Source organism: Ranitomeya imitator, chromosome 4 (genome assembly GCF_032444005.1).
Source record: "Ranitomeya imitator isolate aRanImi1 chromosome 4, aRanImi1.pri, whole genome shotgun sequence".
Classification (NCBI taxonomy): domain Eukaryota; kingdom Metazoa; phylum Chordata; class Amphibia; order Anura; family Dendrobatidae; genus Ranitomeya; species Ranitomeya imitator.
Genome location: NC_091285.1, coordinates 437,141,111 through 437,164,756, shown reverse-complemented (window position 1 = coordinate 437,164,756; position 23,646 = coordinate 437,141,111). Strand labels below are relative to the sequence as shown.

At 43.3% G+C, this 23,646-nt stretch overlaps 1 protein-coding gene across 2 annotated transcripts in view; it reads right to left on the bottom strand.

Moving 5' to 3' along the window:
- VPS13C (vacuolar protein sorting 13 homolog C) overlaps positions 1-23,646 on the bottom strand; it is a 478,755-nt gene that overhangs the window by 221,895 nt on the left and 233,214 nt on the right. For both annotated transcript variants that reach the window (XM_069765602.1, XM_069765601.1), the window contains 2 exons: positions 18,795-18,962; positions 7,761-8,065 (listed from right to left, as the gene is read on the bottom strand). In XM_069765602.1, coding sequence (XP_069621703.1) covers positions 7,761-8,065; positions 18,795-18,962 — 473 coding nt within the window. The remainder of the gene's footprint in view (positions 1-7,760; positions 8,066-18,794; positions 18,963-23,646) is intronic.

The following is a 23,646-nucleotide window of genomic DNA, read 5'->3' as shown; positions in this document are numbered from 1 at the left end:
GTTAATTTTCTTTTTACAAATTACAACAAATCCATCTCTATTAAGGTTAACATTATTTAGGCATATGCACCCTTAACCCCTTAGTGACAGAGCCAATTTGGTACTTAATGACCGAGCCAATTTTTACAATTCTGACCACTGTCACTTTATGAGGTTATAACTCTGGAACGCTTCAACGGATCACGCTGATTCTGAGATTGTTTTTTCGTGACATATTGTACTTCATGTTAGTGGTAACATTTCTTCGATATTACTTGCGATTATTTATGAAAAAAACAGAAATATGGCGAAAATTTTTAACATTTTGCAATTTTCAAACTTTGTATTTTTATGCCCTTAAATCAGAGAGATATGTCACGAAAAATAGTTAATAAATAACATTTCCCACATGTCTACTTTACATCAGCACAATTTTGGAAACAAATTTGTTTTTTGTTAGGGAGTTATAAGGGTTAAAAGTTGACCAGCAATTTCTCATTTTTACAACACCATTTTATTTTAGGGACCACATCACATTTGAAGTCATTTTGAGGGGTCTATATGATAGAAAATAACGAAGTGTGGCACCATTCTAAAAACTACACCCCTCAAGGTTCTCAAAACCACATTCAAGAAGTTTATAAACCCTTTACGTGCTTCACAGGAACTGAAACAATGTGGAAGGAAAAAATGAACATTTAACTTTTTTTTGCAAACATCTTAATTCAGAACCATTTTTTTTATTTTCACATGTGTAAAAACAGAAATGTAACCATAAATTTTGTTATGCAATTTCTCCTGAATACGCCAATACCCCATATGTGGGGGTAAACCACTTTTTGGGCGCACCGCAGAGCTTGGAAGGGAAGGAGTGCCGTTTTACTTTTTCAATGTAGAATTGTCTGGAATTGAGATCGGACGCCATGTTGCGTTTGCAGAGCCCCTGGTGTGCCTAAACATTGGAGCTTCCCCACAAGTGACCCCATTTTGGAAACTAGACCCCTTAAGGAACTTATCTAGATGTGTGGTGAGCACTTTGAACCCCCATGTGCTTCACAGAAGTTTATAACGTAGAGCCGTGAAAAAAAAAAAAAAAAAAAAAAAAAATCGCATTTTTTCTACAAAAATGATCTTTTTGCCCCCAAATTTTTATTTTCACAAGGGTAACAGGAGAAATTAGACCACAAAAGTTGTTGTGCAATTTCTCGTGAGTACGTCGATACCCAATATGTGGGGGTAAACCATTGTTTGGGCGCACCGCAGAGCTTGGAAGAGAAGGAGTGCCGTTTTACTTTTTCAATGTAAAATTGGCTGGAATTGAGATTGGACGCCATGTCGCGTTTGGAGAGCCCCTGATGTGCCTAAACAGTGGAAACACCCCACAAGTGACACCATTTTGGAAACTAGACCCCTTAAGGAACTTATCTAGATGTGTGGTGAGAACTTTGAATGCTCAAGTGCTTCATAGAAGTTTAGAATGCAGAGTCGTGAAAAAAAAAATATTTTTTTTTTTTCACAAAATAGATATTGTGGCCCTCAAGTTTTTATTTTCACAAGGGTAACAGGAGAAATTGGACCACTAAAGTTTTTGTTCAATTTATCCTGAGCATGCTGATGCCCCATATGTGGGGGTAAACCACTGTTTTGGCGCACGGCAGAGCTCGGAAGGGAAGGAGCGCCGTTTTGGAATGCAGACTTAGATAGAATGGCCTGTGGGCGTTATGTTGCGTTTGCAGAGCCCCTGATGTACCTAAACAGTAGTAACCCCCCACAAGTGACCCCGTTTTGGAAACTAGACCCCCCAAGGAACTTATATAGATGTGTGGTGAGAACTTTGAATGCCCAAGTGCTTCACAGAAGTTTATAATGCAGTCATAAAAATAAAAAATATTTTTTTTTCCACAAAAAAGATTTTGTAGCCCCCAAGTTTTTATTTTCACAAGGGTAACAGGAGAAATTGGACCCCAGAAGTTGTTGTCCAATTTATCCCGAGTACGCTGATGCCCCATATGTGGGGGTAACCCACTGTTTGGGCGCACGGCAGAGCTCAGAAGGGAGGGAGCACCATTTGACTTTTTGGCTGTCGTGTTTGGAGACCCCCTGATGTACCTAAACAGTGGAAACCCCCCAATTCTAGCTCCAACCCTAACCCCAACACACCCCTAACCCTAATCCCAACCTGATCCATAATCCTAATCACTAACCCTAACCATAATCACAACCCTAACCTTAACCCTAATCCCAACCCTAACCCTAATGCCAACCCTAATCCAAACCCTAACCCTAATCCCAACTCTAACCCTAACTTTAGCCCCAACCCTAGCCCTAACTTTAGCCCCAACCCTAACCCTAAGGCTACTTTCACACTTGCGTCGTTTGGCATCCATCGCAATCCGTCGTTTTGGACAAGAAACGGATCCTGCAAATGTGCCCGCGGGATGCGTATTTTGCCCATAGACTTGTATTGCCGACGGATCGTGACAGATGGCCACAAGTCGCGTCCGTCGTGCACTGGATCAGTGTTTTGGCGGACCGTCAGCACAAAAAAACGTTCAATGTAACGTTTTTTTGTACGTCGCATCCGCCATTTCTGACCGCGCATGCGTGGCCGTAACTCCGCCCCCTCCTCCCCAGGACATAGATTGGGCAGTGGATGCGTTGAAAAACTACATCCGCTACCCACGTTGTGCACAATTTTCACAACGTGCGTCGGTATGTCGGGCCGACGCATTGCGACGGCCCCGTACCGACGTAAGTGTGAAAGAACCCTAACCCTGAATTTAGCCCCAACCCTAAATTTAGCCCTAACCCTAGCCCTAACTCTAGCCCTAACTCTAACCCTAGCCCTAACCCTAATTTTAGCCCCAACTGCTCTTCTCCTGTCGGCCGGCAGATGGCGATAGATGGCGGGCGCACTGCGCATGCGCTCGCCATTTTCTTTTCCCCGGCGGCCAGGAGGAGCAGCAGGAGGATCCAGGGACACCGGTGAGTATGATAGGGTCCCCGAATCCCCCTATTTCTCTGTCCTCTGATGTGCGATCACATCAGAGGACAGAGAATTACACTTTGATTTTTTTTTGCGGTCGCCGGTAAACAGTTAATTACCGGCGATCGCAAAACAGGGGTTGGTAAAACCGACCCCGATCATGTTCTTTGGGGTCTCGGCTCCCCCCGGCAGCTGAGACCCCAAAGATTCTCCCGATGCCTGCCGGCGGGCGCACTACGCATGCACCTGCCATTTTGAAGATGGCGGCGCCCACCGGGAGCCACGAGGAGCACCGGGGGAGATAGGTGAGTATCGAGGGGCTATCTGGGACCCCTTTTCTCTGTCCTCTGATGTGCGATCACATCGGAGGACAGAGAAATTAAAAAGAAATTGCGTTTTTTTTTATCGATCGCCGGTAAACGGTTAATTACCGGCGATCGCAAATGCGGGGTCGGTTAAAAACTCCCCGAATCATGTTCTCTGGGGTCTCGGCTACCGCCGGCAGCCGAGACCCCGGAGAAAATCCGACTCTGGGGGGCGCTATTTACTTTTTCCGCTGTGGTTTAAGTACCCTTAGTGGCCGCCGTTAAAAGGCGTATCGGCGGTCGCTAAGGGGTTAAATAAATCTTAGAGCACAGACACCAAGCTTGGCCAAGCCTTAAACACAGGTATTAAAATTTGCTTTCCTACAGAAGGAGAAAAATCTCTCTCTAGCTGCCATGTATAGGTCTCTATCCTGTAAATCAATGTCTGAACCACAAAAAGGCATTGAAATGTGACTAAGAACATTAGCCAAGGCCCCACCAGAGTCTCCACGAAAGAAGCAGACACAGGCTAATCTGCATACCTTTTTTTCCAGCAAGTATTGTCTGTAAACCTCCCGAAAACATCAGAATCAAGGAGAAACAGTACACTTCCACTCCATCTTGAAAGCTGTGTGAATGGCCTCTTATCCACCTCAAAAAAATCTCAGCTTTCTACTGCTGAGCAACAATGGCTCAGAAACTGCTGTTTACAGTTCGGTGTTGCTGCCTTTTGGAGGATAATCTGGTTTGGCTAAAATCCCAACTTGTGTTTAAAGACTAGGTTGGACATCTCTTTCTCTTAGGCCGGGGACACACACAACGTATAAAAAAACGGTCCGTTTTTGACGGAGGAGAATCGCAAAAATTTTTACAAAACAGTGATCCGAGTGCAGTGCGAGGATGCGATTTTCTCGCATCAAATGATCCGTGTGACATCCGTATGGCATCCGTACTGCGTGTTTTTATCGCAGGCTTGCAAAACCAACATACGCCAATACAAGGGATCCATGTGTCAAAAACAAACAAACATATATACTGTATGTATATATATATATATATATATATATATATATATATATATATATATATATATATATATATATATATATATATATATATATATATGTCAGTAGACACATATATGTATATATATTAATATTTCATCCAGCGCGATATAGCAGAAAGCCGGTAATTTAATTGCCGGCTTCTGCTTTCTCCTTCCTAAAACCCGACATGATTTGCGACCTGGTTTACATACAGTAAACCATGTCTTCTCCCCATTTTTTTGCATATTCCACACTACTAATGTCAGTAGTGTGTCTATGCAAAATTTGGCCGTTCTAGCTATTAAATTAAGGGGTTAAATGGCGGAAAAAATTGGCGTGGGCTCCCGCACAATTTTCTCCGCCAGAGTAGTAAAGCCAGTGACTGAGGGCAGATATTAATAGCCTGGAGAGGGTCCACGGTTATTGGCCCCCCCCTGGCTAAAAACATCTGCCCTCAGCCACCCCAGAAAAGGCACATCTGGAAGATGCGCCTATTCTGGCACTTGGCCACTCTCTTCCCATTCCCGTGTAGCGGTGGGATATGGGGTAATGAAGGGTTAATGCCACCTTGCTATTGTAAGGTAACATTAAGCCTAATTAATAATGGAGAGGCGTCAATTATGACACCTATCCATTATTAATCCAATTGAATGAAAGTGTTAAATAAAAGACAAACACAATATTTAAAATTATTTTAATGAAATAAAAACAATGGTTGTTGGAGTATTTTATTCTACGCCCAATCCAGTCACTGAAGACCCTCGTTCTGTAAGTAAAAAAACATAATAAACCAACAATATACTTACCCTCCGCAGATCTGTAACGTCCAACGATGTCAATCCTTCTGAAGGGGTTAAAATATTTTGCAGCCAGGAGCTTTGCTAATGCAATGCTGCTCCTTGCTGCAAAACCCCGGAGAATGAGGCTAAATATAGATCAATGATCTATATTTAGCTTCATTTGCGGTGAGGCGCCCTCTGCTGGCTGTTCATAGATCGTGGGAACTTACCTAGAAAGCCTGGGAGCTTTCTAGGTAAGTTCCCACGATCTATGAAAGCCTGGGAGCTTTCTAGGTAAGTTCCCACGATCTATGAACAGCCAGCAGAGGGCGCCTCACCGCAAATGAAGCTAAATATAGATCATTGATCTATATTTAGCCTCATTCTCCGGGGTTTTGCAGCAAGGAGCAGCATTGCATTAGCAAAGCTCCTGGCTGCAAAATATTTTAACCCCTTCAGAAGGATTGACATCGTTGGACGTTACAGATCTGCGGAGGGTAAGTATATTGTTGGTTTATTATGTTTTTTTACTTACAGAACGAGGGTCTTCAGTGACTGGATTGGGCGTAGAATAAAATACTCCAACAACCATTGTTTTTATTTCATTAAAATAATTTTAAATATTGTGTTTGTCTTTTATTTAACCCTTTCATTCAATTGGATTAATAATGGATAGGTGTCATAATTGACGCCTCTCCATTATTAATTAGGCTTAATGTCACCTTACAATAGCAAGGTGGCATTAACCCTTCATTACCCCATATCCCACCGCTACACGGGAATGGGAAGAGAGTGGCCAAGTGCCAGAATAGGCGCATCTTCCAGATGTGCCTTTTCTGGGGTGGCTGGGGGCAGATGTTTTTAGCCAGGGGGGGGCCAATAACCGTGGACCCTCTCCAGGCTATTAATATCTGCCCTCAGTCACTGGCTTTACTACTCTGGCGGAGAAAATTGTGCGGGAGCCCACGCCAATTTTTTCCGCCATTTAACCCCTTAATTTAATAGCTAGAACGGCCAAATTTTGCATAGACACACTACTGACATTAGTAGTGTGGAATATGCAAAAAAAATGGGGAGAAGACATGGTTTACTGTATGTAAACCAGGTCTCAAATCATGTCGGGTTTTAGGAAGGAGAAAGCAGAAGCCGGCAATTAAATTACCGGCTTTCTGCTATATTGCGCTGGATGAAATATTAATATACATATATATATATATGTGTCTCACTGACATAGAATAGGTATATATATATATATATATATATATATATATATATATATATATATATATATATATATATATATATATATATATATATATATGTGTACACATTTATTCGACCTATTCTATTCTAAGCTGTCAGTGTGATTTTACTGTACACCGCACTGAATTGCCGGCGTTTCTCTCTAACAACGCTGCGTATTCCTCGCAAGTCACACTGCTGGTCCGTGTGTGATCCGTATTTTTGGGGCTTCCATAGACTTTCATTGGCGATTCTCGGCCGCGAAACGCTGACAATCGCAGCATGCTGCGATTTCACTCGGATCCTGAATACGGCCGAGAAAATATCGGATGATGGGAGCTGCCCCATAGATTAACATTGGGACGAGTGCTATGCGATTTTTTATCGCATTGCACTCGTCCGTATTACGGTCTAGTGTGACCCCGGCCTTACACTAAGGGTACCGTTACACTATACGATTTACCAACGATCACGACCAGCGATACGACCTGGCCGTGATCGTTGGTAAGTCGTTGTGTGGTCGCTGGAGAGCTGTCACACAGACAGCTCTCCAGCGACCAACGATGCCGAGGTCCCCGGGTAACCAGGGTAAACATCGGGTTACTAAGCGCAGGGCCGCGCTTAGTAACCCGATGTTTACCCTGGTTACAAGCTAACGCATCGCTGGATCGGTGTCACACACACCGATCCAGCGATGACAGCGGGAGATCCAGCAACGAAAGAAAGTTCCAAACGATCTGCTACGACGTACGATTCTCAGCAGGATCCCTGATCGCTGCTGCGTGTCAGACACAGCGATATCGTATGGATATCGCTGGAAAGTCACGGATCGTACCGTCGTAGCGACAAAAGTGCCACTGTGTGACGGTACCCTAAATCAGTTTTCTTCCTTCTGGAGAAAAGATAAATTGTATTTCTTGACTAGAATAATTCAGCTCCCACAAAAAGGAACAACTTTTTTTTTCACCGCTAGCATTCACTAGTAAAGTTTTTGTACTTCTTATTTGACCTTTCTGGTAATAGATAAAGAAATAGCAGTATATAGCTTTTAAAGGAACCTGAAGATCCACATCTTCCAACAAGCTTACAACCTGCAGTAACCACCATACCACTGCACAACCAGCTCTGCCCTCGCCTACTGTACCCTCACCCATCCCTTGTAGATTGTGAGTCCTCGTGGGCAGGGTCCTCTCTCCTCCTGTACCAGTCGTGACTTTTATTGGTTAAGATTACTGTACTTGTTTTTATTATGTATACCCCTTTTCGCATGTAAAGCGCCATGGAATAAATGGCGCTATAGTAAATAATAATATTCTGCTCCTGCCCACTTCAAGGTTTGGCTACAATAATTTGAATGTAAAAACTGCAGCAAAATCGAAGAATTGTTTGGAGCTCTGTACCTTACATAGAGATGAACACTTACCGTGATAACTTGAATTGGGTGAGATTAATAGTCAGGTGGTCTATAATAGGGGGAATTTGGTGGCCTTCGGAAGACACCAGACTAAATGTATTATTTATTTTCAGCAGCCCCAGATCCGCCACTATGGCATTATTTGATACAGAAGATTGAGGGATTACTATCACCGGAGCTTTGAGATGAATATCCATCAATAGCCGAAAACTCCTCTCGGCCAATCCTTTCACGCTGGTGGCTGCTCGCTGTGCTGCCTGGGCTGTGGCTGCACTCACTTTTTCTTTGGCAATCTGAAAGTTGTTTAGGAAGTTCTATACAAAAAAAAACAAAAAAAAGGTAACAATAATTTAGTAGGAATAAACCAAACAAAGACCAACACCACCAAGGATACTATTTGTCATACATACAGGCCATGACCTCCTGAATGTACTGTAAAAATATTAATGGCGTTCAAAAAGGAGTATGTGACGTAGTGAATCCAACCAATGATTCATACGTTTGCCTAAATGTCAATGGTCAGGTACACCGTCTGTCTGAGAGTCGCTAGAGTACTTAATACAAGGTAATGACAAACAAATGGCAATTTCTCAGTGAATAAACATTCGTAATATCAGCGAGGACGTGGTAAAGAGGCAAACGTGTGCTGAACACATGGCCCATAATTAATTATTAGTGTTTGCTGAGTGCAGGCTACACAACCCCAATCCGGAAGTTCGGTAAATTCCAGGCACATGATCAATGCATGTGCTACATTGCGTTCAGCACTCATCTCAATACAATATAATTATACCAATTTCTGTCTGATAGCTGAGCACACTTTTTACAGTAATACCTGAAAAAACACAGAAAAGCTTTATGTACAGGCTACGTCTGCACAAATAAAAACCCAAATCCGCATCTTTCCATTCAGTTTAAAATAAATATTTTATCTCACAGTTTTAAGCAATGACGAGGACAGGATGAGTCATGCGTTATTCCTCTGAAAAGGTGATATAGTGTCAACGGAAATTACTCTCTGAACAAACTAAGCAATGTCGCACATGCATTTCATGTCACTTTCATAATAACCATTAATGTGGATATTGTGTAAAACCATATTACTGGCCTTACAAAAGATGACTTATGCCGTAACTGTTTGACAACCAATGAGGAAAAAAAAATTGTTTTTTAATGACTTTTGTTTAATAAAATGACACTTTCTCACTTGGATCACAATTTTGTTCAATTTATTGGAGCAAAGTAAGCCAATTAATTAATTGTATAAACTATATTGGATGGTATATGCAGATGACATAGTACTCTTTGTGGGAAGTGTAGTAATTTATTAGCCCAATAATGGCAAATAGAGCAAAGTTCAGTCAATGGTCAAGCTTGAAAATGAACAGGAAAAAATAATTGTTAATGCAGTTAAAAGCATCCCCTCTTAAGAAGCAATTAGAATTCAGAAGTTACTGGTTGTAGAGAAGTTCAATGAGTGTAGGGGTCAGCGCTAGACCCAAGGTTTACATAACACAATATGAATCCAAATCTGGACAAATTCAGATCCAAAATAAATATTAGGTATAGATTGTCTTTATGGGTAATAGGCAGATGAAATCTCATCAAAATAATCCAAATGCTCAATTGCTGTACTGGTTACATGTTTCCCTACTGGATTCCACCTTCTATTTTCCGCAAAATACAAAGTGTGTTTAGTAACTAATCCGGCACAGGTGGCATGCAAGAATGAAATTGGTGACACTTCCGAGAGATAAAACAGCAGGAGGACTGGCAAGCATGAGATGGGGGAAAAACTATTGTGAATTTCAGGGTGGACTAAATTTACCCAAATTTGGCATAATCCCCAATTATTGGCGTTCTGTTGGCTTTGGAGGCTGAGAGATAGAAGTGAAGAGGATAAATCATCAGCTAGAAGATGGGTTTTTTAACAGCCTTAACCCCTTCATGACCTGGCTGTTTTTTGCAATTCTGACCAGTGTCCCTTTATGAGGTAATAACTCAGGAACACTTCAACGAATCCTAGCGGTTCGGAGATTGTTTTTTCGTGACATATTGGGCTTCATGTTAGTGGTAAATTTAGGTCGATAATTTTTGCGTTTATTTGTGGAAAAAAATGGAAATTGGCTAAAATTTGGAAAATTTTGCAATTTTCAAATTTTGAATTTTTATTCTGTTAAACGAGAGTTATGTGACCACAACACATCAGACTCTCGCCTACCATCGAAACCTTCAAAAAGAACCTGAAGACCCACCTCTTCAGACAAGCCTACAACCTGCAGTAACCACCGATCAACCAAACCGCTGCATGACCATCTCTACCCTCACCTACTGTATCCTCACCAATCCCTTGTAGATTGTGAGCCTTCGCGGGCAGGGTCCTCATTCCTCCTGTACCAGTTATGACTTGTATTGTTTAAGATTATTGTACTTGTTTTTATTATGTATACCACTCCTCACATGTAAAGCGCCATGGAATAAATGGCGCTATAACAATAAATAATAATAATAATAATAATGTGAAACAAAATAGTTAATAAATAACATTACCCACATGTCTACTTTACATCAGCACAATTTTGGAAACAAAATTTTTTTTTTGCTAGGAAGTTATAAGGGTTAAAAGTTGACCAGCGATTTCTCATTTTTACAACAAAATTTACAAAACCATTTTTATTAGGGACCACCTCACATTTGAAGTCAGTTTGAGGGGTCTATATGGCTGAAAATACCCAAAAGTGACACCCATTCTAAATACTGCACCCCGCAAGGTGCTCAAAACCACATTCAAGAAGTTTATTAACCCTTCAGGTGCTTCACAGCAGCAGAAGCAACATGGAAGGAAAAAATGAACATTTAACTTTTTAGTCACAAAAATGATCTTTTAGCAACAATTTTTTTATATTCCCAAGGGTAAAAAGTTAAACTGGACCCCAAACATTATTGTACAATTTGTCCTGAATACGCCGATACCCCATATGTGGGGGGGGCCTACTGTTTGGGCGCACGACAGGGCTCGGAAGGGAAGGAGCACCATTTGACTTTTTCAATGAAAAATTGGCTCCAATCTTAGGCGGACACCATGTCGCGTTTGGAGAGCCCCTGTGTGCCTAAACATTGAAGCTCCCCCACGTGTGACCCCATTTTGGAAACTAGACCCCCCAAGGAACTTATCTAGATGCATAGTGAGCACATTAAACCCCCAGGTGCTTCACAAATTGATCCGTAACAATGAAAAAGTACTTTTTTTTCACAAACAATTTATTTTGGTCTCAATTTGTTCATTTCCACATGGGCAACAGGATAAAATGGATCCTAAAATTTATTGGGCAATTTCTCCTGAGTACAGTGATACCTCACATGTGGGGGTAAACCACTGTTTGGGCACACGGCCGGGCTTGGAAGGGAAGGAGCACCATTTGACTTTTTGAATCAAAAATTAGCTCCAATCGTTAGCGGACACCATGTTGCGTTTGGAGAGCCCCTGTGTGCCTAAACATTTGAGCTCCCCCACATGTGACCCCATTTTGGAAACTAGACCTCCCATGGAACTAACCTAGATGTGCGGTGACCACTTTAAACCCCCAAGTGCTTCACAGAAGTTTATAATGCAGAGCCATGAAAATAAAAAAATCATTTTTCTTTCCTCAAAAATGATTTTTTAGCCTGCAATTTTTTATTTTCAGAAGAGTAACAGGAGAAATTGGACCCCAAAAGTTGTTGTCCAGTTTGTCCTGAGTACGCTGATACCCCATATGTTGGGTGGAACCACTGTTTGGGCACACGTCGGGGCTCAGAAGGGAAGTAGTGACGTTTTGGAATGCAGACTTTGATGGAATGGTCTGCGGGCATCATGTTACGTTTGCAGAGCCACTGATGTGCCTAAACAGTAGAAACCCCCCACAAGTGACCCTATTTTGGAAACTAAACCTCCCAAGGAACTTATCTAGATATGTGGTGAGCACTTTGAACCCCCAAGTGCTTCACAGAAGTTTACAACGCAGAGCCATCAAAATAAAAAAATAATTTTTCTTTCCTCAAAATGATGTTTTAGCAAGCAGTTTTTTATTTTCACAAGGGTAACAGGAGAAATTGGACCCCAATAGTTGTTGGCCAGTTTGTCCCGAGTATGCTGGTACCCCATATGTGGGGGTAAACCACTGTTTTGGCGCACGTCGGGGCTCGAAAGGGAGGGAGCACCATTTGACTTTTTGAACGCAAGATTGGCTGGAATCAATGGTGGTGCCATGTTGCGTTTGGAGACCCCTGATGTGCCTAAACAGTGGAAACCCCTCAATTCTAACTCCAACACTAACCCCAACACTAGCCATAACCCTAATCACAACCCTAACCCCAACACACCCCTAACCACAGCCCTAACCCCAACACACCCCTAACTCTAATCCCATCCCTAACCATAATCCTAATCCTAATCCAAACCCTAACCCCAACACACCCCTAACCCCAACACATCCCTAACCATAACCCTAACCACGAGCCTAATCTTAACCCTATTTGCAACCCTAGCCCTAATTCCAACCCTAAGGCTATGTGCCAAAGTTGCAGATTCGTGTGAGATTTTTCCGCAACATTTTTGAAAAATCCGCAGTTAAAAGGCACTGCGTTTTACCTACGGAATTTACCGTGGATTTCCAGTGTTTTTTGTGCAGATTTCACCCGCGGATTCCTATTGAGGAACAGGTGTAAAACACTGCGGAATCCGCACAAAGAATTGACATGCTGCGGAAAATACAACACAGCGTTCCCGCGCTGTATTTTCCACACCATGGGCACAGCGGAATTGATTTTCCATAGGTTTACATGGAACTGTAAAGCTGATGGAAAACTGCTACGAATCCGCAGCGGCCAATCCGCTGCGGATCCGCAGCCAAATCCGCACCGTGTGCACATAGCCTAATTCTAAGGGTATGTGCACACGATGCGGAAAAAGCTGCGGATCCACAGCGTTTCCGCCGCTGCGTGTCCGCAGCAGTTTCCCATGAGTTTACATAAAACCGCTGCGCACATGCTGCGGAAAAAACTGCGCGGAAATGCAGCGGTTTACATTCCGCACATTTCACTTCTTTCTGCGGATTCCGCAGTGGTTTTACAACTTCTCCAATAGAAAAATGCAGTGAAATCCGCAGAAAAACCGCGGTAAATGCGGATTTATAAAAACCGCTGCTGAAAAATCCGCAGAGGACCAGAATACGTGTGCACATTCCCTAACCCTAACCCTAGTTCTAACTGTAGTGGAAAAAAATATATATTTTCTTTATTTTATTATTGTTCCTACCTATGGGGGTGATAAAGGGGGGGGGGGGTTAATTTCCTTTTTTTTTTTTTTTTGATCAATGTGATAAAACCTATCACAGTGATCAAAATGTACATGGAACGAATCTGCCGGCCGGCAGATTCGGCGGGCGCACTGCGCATGCACCCGCCATTTTGGAAGATGGCGGCGCCCATGAAGAAGACGGACGGACACCGGGAGCCTCGGTAAGTATGAGGGGGGGAGATCAGGGCATGGGGGGGGACATCAAAGCACGGGGGGACAGGAGAGCAAACAGGGCGACGGAGGGTAGCGTACCACAGAACGGAGGACTGAGGGGCGAGATCGGTGGTGGTGGGGCACATCAGTGTTTCCAGCCATGGCCGATGATATTGCAGCATCGGCCATGGCTGGATTGTAATATTTCACCAGTTTTTGAGGTGAAATATTACAAATCGCTCTGATTGGCAGTTTCACTTTCAACAGCCAATCAGAGCGATCGTAGCCACAAGGGGGTGGGGTGGGGGTTTGGCACCGACTTTCATGATGCCTACGTGGCGTCAAAGGTCGGGAAGGGGTTAATTAACTCCAGCAGTTCAACTTTCCTCATCATTTCTTTTTCAAAAACATATATAACTAAGGCACGCATATCGGACCAACGATGGATTTACAAAATCACTTTATCTCAGATACGACTGCTTCGGCAAAACACGTGGATTAATATCTACTAGACATCAACAGCTAGTGTGGCCTCGCACACATGACGGCACTTTGACAGTTAAAGGTGTACTCCCATCTCAAAGATCCCATGCATGTACAGTCATGGTCAAAAGTATTGACACCCCTGCAATTCTGTCAGATAATACTCATTTTCTTCCTGAAAATGATTGCAAACACAAATTCTTTGGTATTATTATCTTCATTTAATTTGTCTGAAATGAAAAAACACAAAAGAGAATGAAGCAAAAAGCAAAGCATTGATAATTTCACACAAAACTCCAAAAATGGGCCAGACAAAAGTATTGGCACCCTCCGCCTAATACTTGGTTGCATAACCTTTAGCCAAAATAACTGTGACCAACCGCTTCCGGTAACCATCAATGAGTTTCTCACAATGTTCTGCTGGAATTTTAGACCATTCTTCATTAGCAAACTGCTCTAGGTCCCTGATATTTGAAGGGCGCCTTCTCCAAACTGCCATTTTTAGATCTCTCCACAGGTGTTCTATGGGATTCAGGTCTGGACTCATTGCTGGCCACCATAGAAGTCTCCAGTGCTTTCTCTCAAACCATTTTCTAGTGCTTTTTGAAGTGTGTTTTGGGTCACTGTCCTGCTGGAAGACCCATGACCTCTGAGGGAGACCCAGCTTTCTCACACTGGGCCCTACATTATGCTGCAAAATTTGTTGGTAGTCTTCAGACTTCATAATGCCATGCACACGGTCAAGCAGTCCAGTGCCAGAGGCAGCAAAGCAACCCCAAAACATCAGGGAACCTCCGCCATGTTTGACTGTAGGGACCGTGTTCTTTTCTTTGAATGCCTCTTTTTTTCTCCTGTAAACTCGATGTTGATGCCTTTGCCCAAAAAGCTCTACTTTTGTCTCATCTGACCAGAGAACATTCTTCCAAAACGTTTTAGGCTTTTTCAGGTAAGTTTTGGCAAACTCCAGCATGGCTTTTTTATGTCTCGGGGTAAGAAGTGGGGTCTTCCTGGGTCTCCTACCATACAGTCCCTTTTCATTCAGAAGCCGACGGATAGTACGGGTTGACACTGTTGTACCTCGGACTGCAGGGCAGCTTGAACTTGTTTGGATGTTAGTCGAGGTTTTTTAGCCAACATCCGCACAATCTTGTGTTGAAATCTTTTGTCAATTTTTCTTTTCCGTCCACATCTAGGGAGGTTAGCCACAGTGCCATGGGCTTTAAACTTCTTGATGACACTGCGCACGGTAGACACAGGAACATTCAGGTCTTTGGAGATGGACTTGTAGCCTTGAGATTGCTCATGCTTCCTCACAATTAGGTTTCTCAAGTCCTCAGTTTTTTGGTCTTCTTTCTTTTCTCCATGCTCAATGTGGTACACACAAGGACACAGGACAGAAGTTGAGTCAACTTTAATCCATGTCAACTGGCTGCAAGTGTGATTTAGTTATTGCCAACACCTATTAGGTGCCACAGGTAAGTTACAGGTGCTGTTAATTACACAAATTAGAGAAGCATCACATGATTTTTCGAACAGTGCCAATACTTTTGTCCACACCCTTTTTTATGTTTGGTGTGGAATTATATCCGATTTGGCTTTAGGACAATTCTGTGTTTTTTTCATTTAAGACAAATTAAATGAAGATAATAATAACAAAGAATTTGTGTTTGCAATCATTTTCAGGAAGAAAATGAGTATTATCTGACAGAATTGCAGGGGTGTCAATACTTTTGGCCACAACTGTACGTCTGCCTCTTATTCAGGAGAAATTCTGCGTCTTTACCTTCTAACAACATTCAGGACTGACTCACCACGTTTTTGACTTTATGATTGCCCACAGCCTTACAACATTTTATTACCTAATCAAAAATTATCAGATGCAGGAGAGAACATTGCATTTTAAAGATAGGTCTTACACATGACCAGTCAATGCAGTCATTATATTAACTTTATCTCTTGTTTTCATTTCAGTTGATCAAGTGTCAACTGGTGCTAATTTACAGGCGGTGTTATCACACGGTAACGTTTTGAGATTAACAAAAAAATATCTGCTCCTATCTTCACTCAACAGCAGCCACCTTTAAATAACAGGATCATTCCAGGAGGATGATAAGTTGAGTAAGTGACAAGAGGGAAAGGCATTTTATAGCAAAAGAAAATTACTAACATGTGCTAAAGGAGATATATGGTAATCAAAATAAGCGACTAATTTTTTAAAAGGCTCAAAAGCATAGGGAAAGCTGGAAAAAAATAAACAAGACTTGATGGAAAGCATACTAATCAAACCTAAATGTAAAAGGTATTAAATAAAAGTAACCGTGTAGGAGGCAATGTCAAAGGCAATCAGCAAGGAGACATACTGACTTCTATTTCCTTAGATTGAATCATTTCATGCCAAGTTAAGCCAGTATAAATTGTGCAGGTGCTCGTATCAAATATTTAACAAAAGCCGAACAGAGACTGTTAAACTGATTAGTTGTAGCTTGTAGTTGGTACGTCCAAGATACCTAAAACCTCAAAACTAGATACCTAAAACCACAAAACTAGTAAATGTAGGGCCTTAAAGGGGTGTGCTCATCCTCTTTATTGAAGAGCTCACTCCTCTGAATCCCACTTCCTTCTTGGCGGAAAAGAATTGTATAGGAGGGCTGTGCTTCTGAAGAATGACAGTCCGGACCAGCAACATGGTCTTATTAATGGCCTGTACACTCTCCAATGCTACAAGCAGAGGCAGCTAGCTAGCTATGAAGCAAGGAGCTTGCAAGCTCTCACCCATTGGCTAGGAAACCGGTCACCTCCGATATATTTCAGAGACTGAATTAAACATAAGCAACAAAAATTACACTATAGAATTAAACATCCCTCCTATTATGAGAACACAAAGGATTTTTAATAGGTAAATTTCAAGGTTTATTTTATAAACACTTTTCAATTTTACCCATTTAATAATGTGAGACAACCCTTTTAAGGGGTCTATATAGAGAAAACAACAGGGCTCACTAGCTTCTTTGTATCAGCTGGATGCGAGATGGATGAATGAACTGCATTGTGACAGGAATTTTGCTGGTGTGCTCAGCAGTGGTGGACACTTTTAAAGGGTTGTCTCTTGTAAACATATACAAGGGCTTGTAGAAATTCTGTTTTTGATTTTTTTAGGCTTCTTCTTTTAGGTTTCTTCCTGTTCTTGATTCCAACAGAACGCAAAATAGACCATTACAGTTTGCCAAGAGTCATCTAACATTCCTAAGCTGAATGTTATAACAGGCTTGTAATATTCCTATAAATCAAGGTGGCACAACATGGACATGAATGAACACAAACAACGATCTGTTGGGATGGGGTAGCAATGTACAATGTGTTCTTTAAGCAGCTCTTAAAATGGCAGAAATTTTCATGTTAGAGAAATGATGAAATGACACCTGGGGAAGACAAATGAAAGGATACCTTGGTACAGGTAAGAAAATTAGCCTCTAGGGAGGTAAAAAAATGATACGTTGGGGGGGAAATATAACAATGAGAAGTTAAAAGATTATTAACACGGGCAAAGAAAGTTATACCCTGGGGAATTAAGGCGGGAGAGATGATACTAAAATACCTTACACGGAAGGGTGAAGTTAAAACTGCAAACGCATCTGAAAAGGACATATGATTAGATTGAAATACATATTCTAGCATTTGAGCATGTAAAGTGTTGCACAAATCTGCAATATATTTTGACACACGTTGATGATGAACAGGATGCATGTCACAGGGATACCGCAACAATGTGAAGCCAGAAGACTGCAGCGTCTGATCGCTCCTACTCCCGCGCTGAGAAGAAGCACTTCATAATTTTAAATGTGTTTATTTATTGTGGCAGAACAAGGGTTAATCGGCCATGTTGGAAATCCCTGTGCTCACATTTGAGCTCGGTTAGCCACTCCTTTCCCCTTTATAATCTGGGCTCTGTTACAAATCCTTTTCAGAGCTAGCATTTGCTGCATGTCTAATGGTGGGAGAGGAGTACATACGAGAAGGTTGAGTTAAAGCAGTTACTAGTGACTGTTGCTTGGTTTGCATACGTTGTAATTCCTTATACTTCTCTGTTTTGGTTTATTCCCCTACCTTCACACCCTGTACATTCCTCTGTTATATTTGAGTGAATATTTTGTATGCCTGGAGTTTTCCGTTAACCCTTGCATGTGTTGCCTTGTTTGTCGGGTTGGTGTACAATAGCGCCCCACTTCCCTGAGTGGGGGAAGACAACAGACGGAGGGCTAACTCAGGAGATAATGCAAGGGCGGAGGCCCAGGCAGCTGTGGCGTCTGAAGTATCCCGGGGAGTATGGCGAGCTAGGGCGCCACCTAGTGTTAGAGACAGGGAAAGAGCCCCTGGTCCCGGGTCACCCAACAGCTGTTTCGTGAGAATGCATTTGCAATCTTCGCAACACAGGCAAGTGTGAAAAGGAAGTCAGTGTGGTTAGATGACAGAGCGTTACAATTTATGGTTTACTAATAGAACCTCTTAAGATGGTTTGCCAATTATTTATTCATGTTAAGGTTAATAGGGTTACTTTTCGTATATTAACCTATGTCAGGCTGCATAATTTTACAACGTTAACAGGCTGCAGAGATACAATTGTACCTTCATATATATTTTATTGAAATTTGGCCAATATATTCTGGACCAAAACTGCAGAGATGTCACGAAATTTCAGCCCTCTACGGCTTTTCGGAAAAAAAAAAAGTTATTGCAATTTTAAAACGGAATAGTAACAATTGTACCTACTCAGCCGGACGAAGGTTAAAGTAGGCCCATGGAATTATTAAAACAAACAAACAAAAAAAAGAACATTATTATTTAGTGGACCCTCAGCATACCCCGCTGCACTTTCAGCTCAGGTGGAAGAAGGCTGTGGTCGATCAGTGGCCCTCCATCAGAAAAGGAAGCCAGGAGACTAGTAAGGAATACAGGCAGGGTAGTGAGGATCCAACAAACATAAGTGGGGGTAGGGGGTGTAGGTTTAGTTTTAAACCCCTCATTGACTGTTGTACCGTATTTAGGTTAAACTTATCTATTGTGCTTCTCACCACAAGTGACGCAAGGAATTTGTTCAGGAAAACTATTCTAATGCAGCCAACTCTCAGGGACACCTTCCCATCCACCTTGGACACATCTTTGTAAGAATCTCCTTGTGTAGCATCTGGGTAGAGTGTCATATTAAAGTTGAAAACTTCATCTTCCATGATGCATACAGCCTAAAAAGAAGAATACCAAGACATTCCTTATTATGAAAAACTATATGTGAAGCTAACAAGATCAGTGCAAGCAAGTACAGTAACCAAATATTATAACTTTGCAATAAATATGCAATAAATCAAACTAACGTATTCAACAATCCCATCAAAGTTAACTGTTAAGGTCTCATTGCCTAATACTTCTTTTACGGTTTGATAAATAGCTGTTTACATTATTTCCGATTATAGGCTTGTGCAACCAGGCTGATGAAACGCTCATTCATTGGATATTTGGATTTTATAGGGACTTTATTTATTATTTAAATTATTTATATTATATTATATATATATTATTATTTATTTTATTTATATTTAAATTATTAGTTTTCATCTGCACATCTTCCTGTGCAAATAGGACATATGGTGCAGACAGTACAGATTGTCCTGTCATAATATGATTTGTAGAGCCTGTGAGAAAGGTATTTTAAATGAGCAACAATGAACTTGTTAAAGTCAACTGGCGTTAATCGGCAAAAATATGATGATATAAACAGCGATCAGTCAGACATTTTTTGCAGGATTCCAGTTAAGCTTGTAAAAATCCTGCATAGTGCATAGAGGGTCTATTCTCCTTCTCATTAGATATACAGCTCTGGCAAAAAGAGACCACTGCAAAATTTTCAGTTTGTCTGATTTTTCTCTTTATAAGTATATTTTTGAGTAAAAAGGAGATTTTTGTGTACTCACAGTAAAATCTTTTTCTCCGAGCCAATCACTGGGGGACACAGGACTATGGGTGTTATGCTGCTTGCCACTAGGAGGACACTAACTAAACATAAAGAATTAACTCCTCCTCTGCAGTATACACCCCTTGACTGGCCAGTAACGACCCAGTTCGGTAGTAAAGCAGTAGGAGTATAAGAAAAACCAAGAAAAGTAAACTATGTCAAAAACTGAGGAACAAACCACAACAACAACAAGCCAATTGGCTAACAGGGTGGGTGCTGTGTCCCCCAATGATTGGCTCTGAGAAAAAGATTTTATGGTGAGTACACAAAAATCTCCATTTCTCCTACGCCTCATTGGGGGACACAGGACCATGGGACGTCCTAAAGCAGTCCCAGGGTGGGGAGCAATGGCACTGCTAAAACCCCATGTAGCACTGGCTTACTGAGGTACCGCTGTCTGCAGAATGCGCCTGCCAAGGGCAGTGTCTGCCAAAGCCTGGGTATGAACGTGATAGTGCTTGGTGAAGGTATGCAGACTGGACCAAGTCGCAGCTTTACAAAGCTGTTGTGCTGAAGCCTGGTGCCGAATGGCCCAAGAAGCACCGACTGACCGAGTCGAATGCGCCTTAATCCCTGTTGGGACAGGGGTGTTCCTGACGCGGTAGGATTCCTGAATAGTGGAGCAAATCCACTTGGCTAGAGTGGCTTTTGAAGCGGGTAGACCTTTTCTATGTCCCTCCAGAAGCACGAACAGGACATCCGACTTACGGAAGGGAGCCGTGCGAGATATGTACCGCCAAAGAGCTCTAACCACATCCAGAGTATGGAGAGCTTTCTTGATACGATGGGTTGGTGCCGGACAGAATGACGGCAATACAATGTCCTCATTTAGATGAAAGGAGGAGATGACTTTAGGTAGGAAAGAGGGAGAGGCTCTCAAAACTACCTTGTCTGGATGAAAAATCAGAAAAGGGGGTCGGCAAGAGAGCCGCCAACTCCTGATTGACGTAATCGCCACGAGAAAGACCACCTTCCAAGAAAGGAGGGTGAGAGAGATGTCCTGCAATGGTTCGAAAGGGGTCTCCTGAAGAACTCCGAGAACCAAGTTAAGATCCCATGAAGCCAAAGGCATTCTGTAGGGAGGGACCACCCGGTGAGACTCCATGGATAAACGTCTTAACTGGCAGTCTGGAAGCGATCTTTCGTTGGAAAAGGACAATGCGGACACTTGTCCCTTGAGCGAGCCTAGGGCAAGGCCTGACTCTATACCTGATTGGAGAAACTCCAGAATGGACGGAATGGAAAAACACCAGAGGAGAACGTCCATGGGCATTGCACCATGAAAAGATGATGCGCCAGATACGATGACATATGCACATGGATACGGGTTTCCTAGCACAAATCATGGTAGAATCCCCTGGAGAGAATCCGGCTTGGGCTAAAATCCAAGATTCAACGGCCACGCCGTCAAAGACAGGGCCCCGGAGTTCTGGTGGCAAATCGGCCCTTATGAGATTAGATCCATGCGATCTGGAAGCTGCCAGGGGACGTCGGTGATCATTTTGACGAGTTCCGCGTACCATGCTCGGCGCAGCAAGGATCACCGGTCTCCCCTGATCTTCTTGATGACTCGGGAGCAGAGCAAGAGGCGAAATATGTATGGCAGCTGGAACAGATGCCATGACAGGACCAGATCATCTGCTCCAATGGCGCAAGGATCGCTGGATCGAGCAATGAACTGGGGAACCTGGTTGTTTAGCCTCGAGGCCATGAGAACCACATCCGACGTCCCCCAGCGAAGACAAATCTGCTGGAAGATTTCTGGATGGAGGGACCACTCGCCCGAGGCAAGACCTTGGCAACTGAGGAAGTCCGCTTCCCAATTCTCCACACCCGGTGGATCGCCAAGATGAGCGAATGATTAGTCTCGGCCCAGCTTAGGTTGTTGGAGACTTCGAGTATGGATGCCCTACTCCGGTTTCCCCCTTGCCGGTTGATATACGCAATGGCTGTGGCATTGTCGGATTGGATTCTGATGGGATGGCCTGCAAGAAGGTGGTGAAAGGCAAGTGTGATCGCTCAAATCTCCAAGATATTGATTGTAAGACACGAGTCTCTTGTGGACCAAAGACCCTGTGCCGTGTGGTGATCGAAAACGGTGCCCCAGCCCAAAAGGCTGGCATAGGTGGTCACCACTAGCCAGCGCACTGGGAGAAAGGACTTCCCTTGGTCCAGGGAGGACTGCAGCGTCCACCACCTGAGGGTCTACCTGACCTGTGGGGACAGGCGAAAACGACGGTCGAGGGAGAACAGACTCCTGTCCCAGGCTAACAGCAGCGTCTGTTGCAGGGGACGGAGATGGAACTGCGCAAACGGAACGGCTTCCATCACCGCAACCATTTACCAGAGGATGTGCATCGTGAAGAGAATGGAATGAGGGACTGGGTGGGAGAGCTTGCGCACTCCCTGTTGCAAGGACAAGACCTTCTCTGGAGGGAGAATGACTAACCCGCGGGAAGGGTCCATAATCATGCCCAGGAAGCAGATTTGCTGAGCCGGCACTGGAGATGATTTCTCGAAGTTGATTATCCAACCCAGGCGAGAAAGAGAATGCATGGTGATATTTACAGACTCCTCACAGGCAGAATGGTATGGACCCTTGATTAATAGGTCATCCAGATATGGAAGATATACCACTCCCCGAGCGTGAAGAATGGCCATGACGGCTGCCATGACCTTCGTGAAGACTATGGGGGCAGTGGCGAGTCCGAAGGTTAAGGCCACAAACTGGAAGTGTTCTTCCTAAACTGGGAAGCGCAGGAACTGCTGATGAGAGGGAAAAATTGGGATGTGTAGCATCCTTGATGTCTATGGATGCAAGGAACTCTCCTTTTTCCAGGGATGCGACAACGGAATGGAGCAAGTCCATCCTGAAGTGTCGGACCCGTGCGAACTTGTTTAACAGTTTGAGGTCTAGTATGGGCTGTAGAGTCCCGTCCTTGTTTGGGACCACGAATAGGTCTCAAGGGACAGGAATGATGACACTGTCCCTTTGAAGCGCCTGTATGGCCTGAAGAAGATGTGATGCCCATGATTTGGGGGGAGAAGACTGGAAGAAGCGCAGAAGGGGGATGGAAGAAAACTCGATTTTGTATCCGGAAGACACGAGCTCTCTGACCCACTCGTCGTGAACGACCAAGAGCCAATTTTGATGGAACGAAAGAAGACGTCCACCTACTTTGTCGGTGTCTCTGCCGGAGACGTCGACGAGTCATTGTGTAGAAGGTTTAAGGGATGCGGATGCCTTAGGGCCAGAAGGTCTCGGTTTCCAGGAACGGTTAGGTCTGTATGAGGCCTGGGGATTTCTCTTTTCCTGCCATCCCGAACTAGGGTAAGTGGAGGACCAACTGGAGTTGTTACGAAAAGACCGGAATCGAAACGGTTGTTGATTCCGAAAAGGCCGGGCAGGTTTTTGCTGGGGAAGAAATTTACTCTTCCCTCCGGTAGCGTCAGAAATGATTTGGTCTAGTTTCATCCCAAATAAACGGCCAGCGTGGTAAGGAAAAGAACTCAGCCACTTTTTAGAAGCAGAATCTGCCGCCAATCACTGAGACACAAGGCCTTCCTGATGGAGATTGCGTTTGCAGCCGCTTGCGCTGCGCAATTAGCCGCATCTATGGAAGCGTTAACTACGAAATCTCTGGCCTGAGCTATCTGGTTAGCTAGTCTAGCCTCCTCTGGGGGGAGATTACTGTCGTGGATGGTAGAGGTGAACACCTCTGCCCAGGCAACCATTGTCTTAGCCACCCAGGTAGCGGCAAAAGATGGAAGGAGAGAAGGAGATGGAAGGAGAGCTGCTCCTGAGGCCTCAAAGACTGAGCGAGCCAGGTAGTCAATTTGACGGTCAGAAGGATTTTTGACTGATGAACCGTCGGACAGAGAAGACTGTTTTGGATGCGAGTCGTGATACGGCAGGA